Genomic DNA, 12,284 nt, shown 5'->3' on the forward strand with positions numbered 1-12,284 from the left:
CGGGCGCGCCCCGGGCCGAGCCCCGGGCTGCCACACCTGACACCAACCGGGGCACTTCTGGGGGTGGCAGCGGGAGATTTGTATTTCGTAGCCCCCAGCGAGCTTCCCCCCGCTTCTTCTCCGAGCCAGATGGAGCCGCATTTGGTTTCTCTTTTAAGCATGTTACTTCTGTGAGGAGAATAAAACGAGCAGGAACAGCTATTGGCCGCAGCGGCACAAGCGAGCCCTGCTCTGCCAGAGGAAACCACATAAAAGCGCGCGGGTGTGCGTTTGGGGGGAGGGCGCAGCGAGGGATGATGCCTGGAGCTTCTTGCAGTCGGAGCTGCGATTTGTGAGTGAACTATGATGAAATCACCCCCTGGACAAATCACACGAGCCTGTCAACCTCACCAGGTGGGATTACTCGTAGCTAATAGCCCGAACTCCCCGAGCAAACAGAGCTCTGCGCTCACTATAAAAAAAGGCGACGGTGCGGAGCAGGCTTTTCAAGAATTCCCTGGTATGGCTAAGCAGGGCTGCGTCCACTCGCACCAGGTAGGGGAGGAGAGGAGCGTGTTTGCTTTCAGAGGAGGAGCAGCCCGTCTCTTCTGAATAAGTTCCTACAAAAAGGAACGCTTCAGCTTCAGAAAGAGATGTTTTATTCATAAACCCCTTCTGGTTCGTGTTTCTTTCCAGCGGTGACGCTGTCAGCTGCTACTCCAGTGATGGGAACTGCAGTGCTGGGGAGCTCCAATGTACTGAGGACTATCTCTGCCCTTTATGCATAATGCTGTTAGTGCAAAAGTCCTGCTTCTTGTGCAGTTTGCTTACTTTGCTGTTTTACTTTTGCAGGTTATATCCTTATTTGCTTTTGCCTTTGGAGTAAATGTCTGCATGGGATTTACAACAAATCGATTTAGGAGATCTGAAGGATGGGATGAGGGCCCGGTCTCAGGTACAGTAACAGACGTAAATTGTACATCACCGTATACCCTTGTGTTATAGACTGTGGTTAGAAAACATTCCTACTCTGTAACAGTAGTTTGCTTGTTCTTTTCCCTCTAGGATATAGAGAAGAACAAATAACTTGCTGAGCCCGAGTCAGTTGACCTTTGGGACTCACCTATAGGTCTCCTATTTACTTAAACTTTTGCTCTGTGTGCATGTGACTATGGAAAATTTAGCTTATTTTAGAACTGAGCACTGTCAGTCTCACAGAGACTGGTCTCATCAGCTCCTCTGAAGTGTTTGCAGTGTTTTGTACTCTGCATGGCTTCTTTCTAGCCCTAACAGAAACTCCCTGATGGCTTTAAGGGTGTTGGGTTTATTTTGGTAGCTATTGAAGTGGTGTCTAGAAACTTGATTAATGCTTTCAAGAGGCACTGGTGAGAAAAGCTTTGGTTATTTCTGTGGTTCCTGAGGTCATGCTGGTTTGTGAACAGTAGACGGCAGACATCTGACGGCGGAGAGGGCCGGGAGAGCAGAGCAGGTGTTCGTGCAGATGTGCTGTCACCGAGTCCTCTGTTTTTCTTATGCCTTCTACTTTTTTTTCTTTGGAAGACAGCAAGAACATGCCACAGGAGGAACTGTTATTTGTGTTGTGGGGCAGTATAGGGTTCCATGAGCTCAAGCATAGTCCAAATGGAAAAATGTATAAACCAGAACACTAGAGTTTTTTTATTTAAAAAAAAAAAAAAAAAAAGCAGGCTTGACTTGTGTCTCTGTTCCTTTGGCAGGAGAAAGGAAACTTGCGGTCATTGACTTAGAGCTGGTTAACGTAACTGAAGTGAAAGGGTTTCATTTGCAATGCCCGTCTGTAATGATAGCTTGTGAATTTTAATTATAAAATTGTTTGCCGTGGCTAGAGTTTGTTGTGTTCCTGGTAATGTATCTGTGTCCTCCTGTCCTCTCTCTTTGAGGAATTGGTGTCTAATCGCAGCCACTATCAGGGCTGCTGGTCACTGAGTAGGGGCATTTTAGGTAATCAAGAAGATAGTGGCTATTGCTTTTGATCTTTATATGTGTAAAAAAAATTGCTTGAAAAAATATTTTTTTTAAAAAAATCTTCTAGGATGTTAACTGTAGAACAGATGTGTAGTGTGTGTAATAGGGATGGGAAGGATTTGCATTTCAGGTATTCAACACCTGAGTGCTAGTTGCTTTGCTTTCACTGGTGACTGTCTAGGCAGGGCTCTGCTGGTTTTTACTGAAGTCCCAAAGGTCTGATATTGGGGTTCCATTGCAGCTGATCAGTGCCAACTCTGCTGAGCCAGCCAGCACTGTTCAACACTGCAAGGGCTGGGAACAGTAGCTGTGTGCTCCTTCCAGTAGCAGGATTAGCTACTTGCTTACTCTTAGGAAAAAGGGCAGGAGATGGGGTACTTTCGGAAGTCTATTGAAAATTTGCTTGCAGGTGGGATTGGCCCAGCATCTGGCATTGAAGTAGTCCAGTCAAGGATGCAATAATGAGAGACAAAAGTAATGGAGGATTTTTTCCATTCTGTGTTTATGTGGCTTGGTTACTTTTATTAAGAGAAAAAAAAATATGGAGAAAAAAAAATATGATGGCAAAGAATGAAGGAGTACAGTCACAGTATAGACAGTAAAATGTTACACTGGAGACCTGTGGGGTTTTTAGCAAACTGAAAGCACTGTGATCAAAGAACCTACTTAGTCACTTTTAATTGCATGACTTCCAATTATATTTCATTAGAAGAGCAGTCCAATGAAATATCCAGAAAAACAGATTGGTATAAATTCTTTTTCAATTTCACTGTTCTTTAGCTTATTTGCTTACAAGTGTCTTGGTGTTGAGAATTATTTATTTTATATTGACAAAACACTTTGTTTACCAAGCATTATTGTAGAAACCAATCCGTTATTTCTCCAGAGGTATGCCATGATTGTAAGCAAATTTTAGTTTTCATCTAGTGTAGAACTCTGCTCTGAGCCAAAAACAATATGGTTTTTTCCTAGTCCCTTGTAAATGCATGCCAAAGTACCACAACAATGCCTAGAACACCCCTTCTTGTTCTCCTTTTACAGTGCCCAGATGTCTTTATACACTTGAGATGTTTAATATTTGTACCCAACAAATTATTTAATTGAAATAAATTTTTTACTTAAAATTTCTGAGAGACATTAGAGAACCAAAGCTCACATTTTTTCATAATTTTGCCTTTGTATGTTACTTGATAATGAATTTCCTAGCCATCTTTTTAAGCGCTTTCAGGGAAAATGGCCTTAGTAATCTCTTGAAGCATGGTTCCCTTGATCACAACAAGATAATTTAATGCTTTGGAAGGAGAAACACTGCAGTCTTTCTATCTCTTCTCACTGCAGTTTTAAGCATGCCATTAAAAATGGAGTCACACCTTTCTTCTGTTGGAACACTTGCATTTTTTCCTTTATCTGACTTTTCATTTGTATTTAACTCATTGCAATGAAATGCAAGTTCATAATAGGAGTATTATTTAGCAGAACTAGCACTCCAGATGTTTTGTTTAAATATCTGGTTGTTCCATATAGGTTCCATATGGGATCCAAAATGGCAAATTGTTACCAGGTAGTCTCCTTCCTATAATGCCTCTGTAAGCATGTCTATAAGGTGTAGTCCTGTTTGACACACTACTGAAAATAAACGGATTTTATTATTTTTAAACCTTGTAGTCAGATAGAATCAAAGGAAATAATTTGATATGGCACTTTCTAAGATAAATGTAACACCTTTAAAATGGAAATGTAACAACTTCCGTGAACTGAATCACAAAGACACTATTGCTCTATTTAGCTTCACTCTCTAACCTGTGACATTGAAGACAATTAGATGGCTGTTTTGAGCTTAGTGGCAATAAAAGGAATGTATGGAAAACAATGTGACAAGCTTTATGTATGAAATAAGGGCAGAAGGATCTTCATGCTGAGGTCCCTGTGCCTGCTGCATCATCTGACTGCAGGAGCTGTGAAGGGATGCAGGAATTTTGGAAAGGATTTTAAATTGTTTAAGTTTGTTCTGTACAGGGGTTTCTGTTAATTTGAAAATGCTCACCAGGGATAGAACTCCTGATGATATATTTTCAAACATTTTGCATGCACCAGTACCTGTGCCATGTCATTGTGCATGACCTGAAAATCATAGTCTGGCTGCAAAGGCAAGGTCAAGCACGAGAAACAAAGGAGTGATCTTAATGTATTTGGAGAAATTCAGCAAGTCCTCTTTTGTGCTGCAGTATGGAAACTGCATTGACTCAGGAGGTGTGACTTGAATTTGCTAAGTGATTTGGGATGATTTTCTACATCATTAATGAGGTAGTTGTCAAGATATGTGAAAAAATTAGACAAGGTACGTGGGCTAAACCTTTCTTACATGAAATGGAAACCCTACTTTGCAGTTATAGAAGATGGAGCTAGATGGGACCTTGAACAGCCACGTAGACCTCCATATCCCAACACCTGGTCACTTGTTACAGAAGTGCTTCTGACAGATCTTGGCCTAGCCCTTCTTCAAAATCTTCAAGCTCAGAGATTTCACAGCTTCTGTGGGCAGTTTGTTCCAGTGGTTTCCTGATATAAATGAGCTGCTCTTTACAACATGTCCTTGATCTGCTGTTAACTGTCTCTTATGTAATCTGCAGTCAGATTTACACCTTCTCTTTCCTACACACATGTTGATGTGTTGGTTTGGTTTTTTTGGTTTGGCTTTTTTTATTTCCTTCTGAAAAGATCTTCCTACCAGCCCCTTGAAATGAAAAGGGTAATGCCCAGGGTAAGGTTTATATGCTGGTATGTAATACCTTCCAGTTTCTAAAACCTTTGATTTCCAGCTTACTGGATCTGTGATTATATATTACCTGGCTTCTAAAAGAGAAAGTAGTGGAAGAGGTTAAATAACATGAAAATATTTTTTGGTAACAGATTTTCAGAAGCATTTGGTAAGAAGCAGCTGTCATCAAAAATAAGGACCAGGTCTTCATAGCTCTGAAAATTTGAGTGTTCACATGATTTGAAACAATTCTCATGTGATTAATTTTTAACATAGCTTTGTGACCTACTTATGTGAGCAAAGAAAATACTGATCTGTGTAGTGCCAGCATAGATGCACAATCTTTAGCTCCTTGGAATTTCAGATGGCCAAAATACTGATGGCTCACTAAGAGCATGCTTGCAGGGTGTGTACCTATAGAGTGAAACTTCACTGTGTATGATGTTACTTGCCCCAAGCACTGCTGACCTGATTGAAAACCCCCACAAAACAGTGACACAGAGTTGTCTGCTACTACCTTTTCCAGCAGTCATGTGAGTGTGCCTCAACACTGCCATGATCCACGACTGCAACCATGGTACATGTAGGTTTCTTACCTATGATCTTGCTGTAGCATTTATTTTCTGACAGGTTTCCTATTTTCCTGAAGTGTTTTGTACTGGTGTCCAGCCAGTGCCACTCCAAGGGAAGTGGTGGAGCAGTAGTGCTTGGGATGAGAGCTGGTGAGACATCACCTCCAAACTCCCCCTTCATCATCTTTTCCATCCATTCTCACAGTGTTCGGTTAATGCCACCTGATTTGGGAAGAGATTTCCCTTCCGTTTATGTGGAAACTAAACTCTCAGCTATGTAAAAGTGTAGGGGGAAAAAAATACATAAGAAAATAGCAGAGCAACTATTTCCCAAAAGTGCCATTGCGTCAGTCCTCTAAAAGTCATACTGCTAATCATGGTGAGGTTTGCCAAACCCAAAACCAAACCATGGCCTAAAAGAAAACAAAATACAAGACAATTTCAAATACTAAATTTTAAGAGGTCTCTCAAGGAACAAAAGGCATTGTGAAATTTTCCTTGGAACACCTCTGTATTTAAAGGATAACATAAATTCCTTACTTTATTTCATAAAATACAATTAACCCTAGAGAATAGCATACAATTTTCCTGCTGTGATGTAGGATTCTCTCATAAGAAAAGCTTCTAAAATAGATTCAATGTATAAAATAGTAAGTTTTGAGAAAAGAGCAGACATATAGTCTTTGACATTAACAGCCCTTACTAATAAATAGATTATTGAAGTCTAATACATTATTCATAGTTTTCAGACTGGCAGTCCTTCATTTAATTATACACATAAAAACTATTAATTTCTTAAATACTTCTGTATTTTTAAGGTTTTTATAATTTGGTGCTCTGTAGAAGCCCACCAAAAAGCCTCGCTTTATTTCTCCATTAATTTATAGAGCATTTTAAAGTTTTCTTTCATGCTTCACATTGATTTGACACCTTCCAGTGTAGCAAACCAAGTCCTGCTGTCTGCATGTGGATTAATTGGAGTCCTTTCCTATGTAAACTGCCCAGCCAGCCATGAAAATGTCACTTGGTTTCTGAAAACAAAGGGCTGCTTCTGTGGAATAGCTACAGCTCCTGAAATGGGGCCTTGGAGACTTCAATACATTTCTGCTAATGATCTCTTGATTGTTACAGAGGTAAAGCCAGGGCTGTTTCTTTGCAGGATGTTATCACAGCATGCTGCTTCCTTTTTTTTTTTTTCTCCCCCAAAAGAACAAGTTTTTTTGAATTTGTTCTTGTTTCTTCGAGCAATTCTTCTCTCCCTGCTCCCTTCCCTTTCCCAGAGCAAGCAAGGTCTTGCTCATTTGAGTGGCTCAGGGCTGAGCTGCGTGTCCCATTGCTGCCAGACTGACAGATGTTGCCCGGTTTCTTGTTCCGCACAGTCCTGTCAGATTCCCCCTGGATCAATACCTCTGGCTCCTGCAAAAACAGATGCTTTGAACTTCAAGAGGCAGAGCCTCCTGGCTGCCGCTGTGACAACCTGTGCAAGAGCTACAACAGCTGCTGCTTTGACTTTGATGAGCTGTGCTTAAAGACAGGTAAGATGTGTCTCCTGTCCTGCGCTGCCAGGCGCTGCTGACACCTGGGTCCTGCCAGTGGTCAGGACTTGCTTGATAAGCCAGCACTCCTTGGCATAACCTGCATCTCCTCCTCACCTTGCCTTGGCCGGGCAGGCTCAGCTCAGCCCAAAATGCAGCCCATATTTCCTTGCAAGGAGCAGTAGGAATTGTGCACCTATTGCTCCTCACTGCATGGGCAGAAAAAGCAGGGTACTCTTTATACCACACAGAAAAGCAGATCTTCTGACACTAAATCAAAAGCAATAATAAAAACCGTGGTAAAAACTGGATATTGATCATTTTGTGTCAGCCATCCTTTTTCATCCCAACTGATAACTTAATATTGGAGCAATTTGGGCTCCCTTGTGAGTGTGCCTTAGTAGCTAGAAGCACTGAAGGGGTGCAGGTCCTCTTGGAGCAGGAGACAGCCTGAGCTTGCTACCCGTGCCCCAGACCATCATATCCAGGAGTTAGGATGCATATACCACACTGGTAGAAACATTTGACTACAATTCATTGGACCCTGGGGATGGAAATATAGCAATAGTTTCACTTTCTTTTTTTTGGCTTTTTTTTTTTCCCATGAGTCATAGGCAAGGAAAACGTCAAAGAAAGACATGAGATATATTTTACTTCTTAGCATAGCGCATTTAAATTATTAGTTGTACCCATCTCCTTCAGTGTTTGCACAGTGGTCAGAGTTGACACAGGTGCCTTTTATTTTTGCCATTGAACTTATTCTTGCTTTATTGAAGTATTACACTTACTAAGCACCTAGAGGAAAAGTCTCATGATTAAAAACATCACTGCCCGTGGATGTTCCATGCTTGAAAGTCCTGACTTCCTCAGTTCTGTTAATGATTATATAATTCCATAAATTGGTACCAAAAAAGGGTGAGCTAATCTAGTTTGAAAAACAAGTTTTGTTCCAGGACAAAAATTTCTGAATTTTAGGCTGATGCTGTTCCACCCCTAGTGTAAATGGCTGCAGAATGAGAGGCTCTTTTTGAAGACTTTCCACAGGATGTCTGCTACCAAAGGGCAGAATTTCAGTTCCTCACCCTCCTGTCCATAGCAGACCCATACACGTATACATATGGTTACCTGTATAGCCCCTGGGGTTGTTGTGCTAATGGTCATATACTCCCACAGGCATTTATTCAGGCAGTTATCACGTGTAATCTGTAAATATTACACACTTATAGAAAAAAGCCCCAAATGAAGAGAAAAGGGGATAAAAGACTGCTCTGATGTGTGGTGTTTTACTGGGTGCATGTTGTCTAAAGTGATTTTTAAAGTTTCTTGGGTGGGCCTTACTATGGAAAACCATATGTTTAAAACCATAGGCCCTGTTCCAAAGGGGTGCACTACCCTTGAGAGAGCACCTTATTTAGACAGGCCAGATCTTAAATTCATTTGCAAGATGAGAAAAGCTGGAGTTTTCACAGCAGCCACGCCATGCTCTTTCTTGAAGAACAGCTTTTTTTTTTTTTCATATCTTTGCAGTTGGTGCTGGATCTGCACTATGGGTGAGGAACTGATGGTGAGAGTAAGGCATCATTTTGCATTCACACAGTCTCTTTTCTACTTTGTAATTTTCTACGGATTGAACTGGGGACTGTAGTAGTTGTGAGGAAAAGCAGAGATTACCCAAGAAATGCCAGAATTCTTAGTTTGTGCTTTAGGTCCCACCATTGATCTGTCAAGATCCCTTTTTGTCTTTTCCTTTCCACACTTTTTCTGGCATTCAGATTGTACAAAGCCTGGAACACAACACCTGAGCAGGTGGCAGAAATACTCCCAAGTGTGTTTGTGGAGGAGCCCTCCTGCACTTGCAAGCGACAAGGGTCCTTTTTGTTTCTGGTTGGCATACCTACTTTAACGACTAGAGTGTTGTTACAGTGTGGATGAATACTTTTTGTTTTGATTACAATCTCTATTCTTGCTTACATTGTGAATATTTTAGCTCGGGGCTGGGAGTGTACCAAAGATCGCTGTGGAGAAACCAGGAATGATGACAATGCTTGTCACTGCTCTGAAGACTGCTTAAGTAGAGGAGATTGTTGTACTAATTACCAAGTCGTTTGCAAAGGTACGTCTTTGGTCACTCTACCTCTTATCTTTCCAAACCGAATAGAAAACAGTCTTGTGGGTAAAGAGTTTTCATCCCAAGGAAGAACACTTCTTGTTTTGCTTTTACTTTTTTTTGTTGTTGTTGTTAGGAGGTGGGGGAAATGGGAATCACATTTGTAATTTTCTGGGTACTAGCTGAGGTAAATACAAATAATGTGCAGAAGGACATTATCTTTGCCTGTAGCGATAATGGTAGAAAGAGAAGAGGCAGAGGTGGATGCAGAAGAGTTTAGAGCAAAGCTCTGAAGTGTTCAGATGCATTTGTCTGCATCACAGGGAGTGCAGGGATATCTAATGATCTCAGAAGGAACAGAGCATTCCTAGATATGTTATCTTTGTCCCAAAGACCTCTCTCCACCCCCACCACAAAAGCTCCTGCTCAAACTACTTGGCCTAACATCTGTAGGCTTTGTTTCTTGTGGAAGAGGAGTTGCAAGAATCCAAGAGCTATTTATTACTCGCAGGTGAGTGCCATGGGCTGCAGATGACCATGACACACCCTGGCTGCAGAACATCCCGCAGGGCTTGGTGGGTGGACAAAGACTTTATTTTCATCCAGTGCTCTGCTCTTTTAGAGTGCATCCTGCCTGTCTAATGTGTCTGCCATTCACAGCAGGTCTTCTGATCCTTGGTAATGAGCTCTACAGGTTTTTGCTTTTGTATCTCAGCTAGTTCTTAGTTTTTTTCATTCATTAACTTTACTGGGGCAAGGGTTACAGTTTGAAATTGTTTCACCATTTTGGACAAATGCTTATGTTCACAAAATTGTAACAGTCCAGATCCATCCATACACTGAAAATGGGCCTTTTTGTTTACTTGGGTTTTGCTGTTGGGAATCCAAATGAAGTATGTATTTTTCCAACAAATTCCTGTAGATTGTCTTTCCCCGTCCCAAAGAAACCTGAAACTGAGACCACTTAAACACTGGTATCATTTCCAGTTCCTGCCTTTTTTGTGAGCTTTCTCTTACAGGGGCCAAGACAGAGGAATTTGTCTCCAGCTTTAATGTACATAATTGTTTAATTGGCTAATAACAAACTATCTCAACGACCCTGGAACTCTGACAGGACTAAGCCTTATGTGAGAACAGTGTTTCCTCTTTATTTGTGCCTTTGCCTATCTGAAGATAATGTGTTGTTTGGGTTTTTTTTTCTTGGAAATTGTCCTTCCACCTCTTGTCATGGTCAGTTGGAATTGCTGCAGCTCACATTTCCTGCAGGTCTTTTCTATGATGTTTTTTGTTTTGTTTTTTTTAATTGAATTGCAGTTCCTTTAATAGTGCCAGGTTCAGGAAGCAGGCTTGTTAGTTAATAATGTGGTTTTTTCAATTGACCTGTTAAAGTACAAGTCATGAGCCACTCTATAGACAGCACTCAGCAGTGAAAACATTAAGAAAATAGTTGATTACACGAAGTAATTTTAACTAATCTAGCTCTGAAAGAGTATTCAATGCTTTTTTTAGCTTGAGTCTCACCTGATCCATGAGCTGATCACCTCTCTAAACCAGCTGAAAACTATTTAGAGTTGTTTTTCTTCTCCAGAATGAATTTTGTTTTGTGCCTCTAGCCAGCTGAATCAGCTCATGGAGACATCAGAGCTGATGGGAGGAGGGTGGGAATTCACATAAGCAGCACTACCTGTTTTTGACAGATCAAAAATAAAAAAAATTAAAATAGATGACCAGTGTGCCTAAAGCATTACCACTGTCTCCTGTGGTCAAAAGGACACTTTTAACTCCAGTTTTAAGAGCTGCTTGTAGAAGTGCTAGTTTGGATATTTTTGTTGAATAGAATATAACCAGATCACTTGTTCAGTTTTGTGAAAAGATGTTCTCATTATTCATGGGAAGTATGACAAGTCAGTTCATTGACTGGAGCAAGACTTTATTTTTTTTTATACATATATTTTCTGTGAAACCTGTAGCTGTATCCACAGATTTTTGTATTTTTTATTTTTTGAAACTCCAATGTGATTTTTCTGGTAGGAGAAACCCACTGGGTGGATGACGACTGTGAAGAGATAAAGGCTCCTGAATGTCCAGCAGGGTAAGTGTTTTGCTTGCACCTGGAAAGGCAAATGCAGCAAAGCCAGTGGTCCCCAGCTCTGCCTTGGACCTCTGCCCACCATGTTTTTGCACTGGCCCTGTCATGCAGGCTGAATGACTGTGGGTTGGATGCTTGCCTGGGCTTCACTGTTTGTACAGTTAGGCTCATAATTTTGTAATGCATCTACCTTTATTTAGGCTCATAATATTGTAATGCATTTGCTTTTGAGCTGCTGGTTGAGTAGTGGTGGATGATATATGGGTTTGAACTGTCGGTCTTCAATCACTGGGTTTGCAAACTGCTGCTGGGTTTGCCTGCTTCACTTACATGCATAGAGAAGGTAGCCAGACTCCTCTGAAGTCAGTGGAAAGGCTTAGGTTGTTCTGCTTTCAGTAAAATTCAGGTGTATGTGAACACAGTTCAGGCCATTTTTTTTAAATGGAATTTTGTACTTTTAGCATTATGTTCTTAAAGGATTTCTAAACTGCAATGGGGTACAGGCTTGACTTAGTGAGGAATTTGAGCACATGAGTAACATGGAGAAAGCAAGCACTTTTGAAACTATTTGTCTCACTATTATCCTTAAAGGTAAGCATCTGCTCAGGTGCTGTGTTGGGTTGCAGCTCAGCCTGTGCTGTTGGGAGGATAGTTTGGAGATGCTTCTCCTGGTTACAATGACAGCTGCTAACCTCTGCAGTAGGTGACATTAAAAGCCCAGGTGTGTCCATCCATGACACGTATCTGCCTGCTTGGGCTTGACTCTCAGTAGCAGTAGTAAATTAAAAAAGTAGTTTAGTAACATGAAATACTGTCAACTTGAGTATATCAGAGTGAACTGTACCTCACAGAATGTGCTCCAAATGCCACATGGACTTATGTTTGAGAAAGAAGACCAGCTGTAATGGGACGTGGTTTTTAACTAGAGATTGTTTAACTAGGGCTGTGTACTTGTGCATGGTAATTTTCCTTCTCCATCTCCTTCTATAAGCACTTGCCTTTATGGGTTATATGTTTTTAACTGCTCAGGGAAGATGTCTTTTATGCTGGGTATCAGCCCTTTCACTGAGTGTGAGTGAACACTGGCTGTTACTAAGTGTGAGGATTATCAGTTTCTGTTGGTCTATTACATATGTAAGAGACTATAGATATGTAGTTTATACAGTAACTGAACTTTCAGATTTCCTGGAGGCTTAGTGAGCAAGTGGAAATTAAAAAACTAAAGTTTTGAAATGTTGCC

The 12,284-nt window shown here is 41.0% G+C and overlaps 1 protein-coding gene across 1 annotated transcript in view; it reads left to right on the forward strand.

The window, feature by feature from the left end:
• Positions 1-268: 268 nt before the first annotated feature.
• ENPP2 (ectonucleotide pyrophosphatase/phosphodiesterase 2) overlaps positions 269-12,284 on the forward strand; it is a 57,216-nt gene continuing 45,200 nt past the window's right edge. Inside the window, 6 exon segments of the mRNA XM_017746106.1 lie at positions 269-534; positions 832-934; positions 6,693-6,848; positions 8,836-8,961; positions 10,987-11,053; positions 11,936-11,951. Coding sequence (XP_017601595.1) covers positions 343-534; positions 832-934; positions 6,693-6,848; positions 8,836-8,961; positions 10,987-11,053; positions 11,936-11,951 — 660 coding nt within the window. The 5' untranslated portion in view covers positions 269-342.

Source organism: Corvus brachyrhynchos, unplaced genomic scaffold, assembly GCF_000691975.1.
Source record: "Corvus brachyrhynchos isolate BGI_N302 unplaced genomic scaffold, ASM69197v1 scaffold28, whole genome shotgun sequence".
Lineage (NCBI taxonomy): Eukaryota > Metazoa > Chordata > Aves > Passeriformes > Corvidae > Corvus > Corvus brachyrhynchos.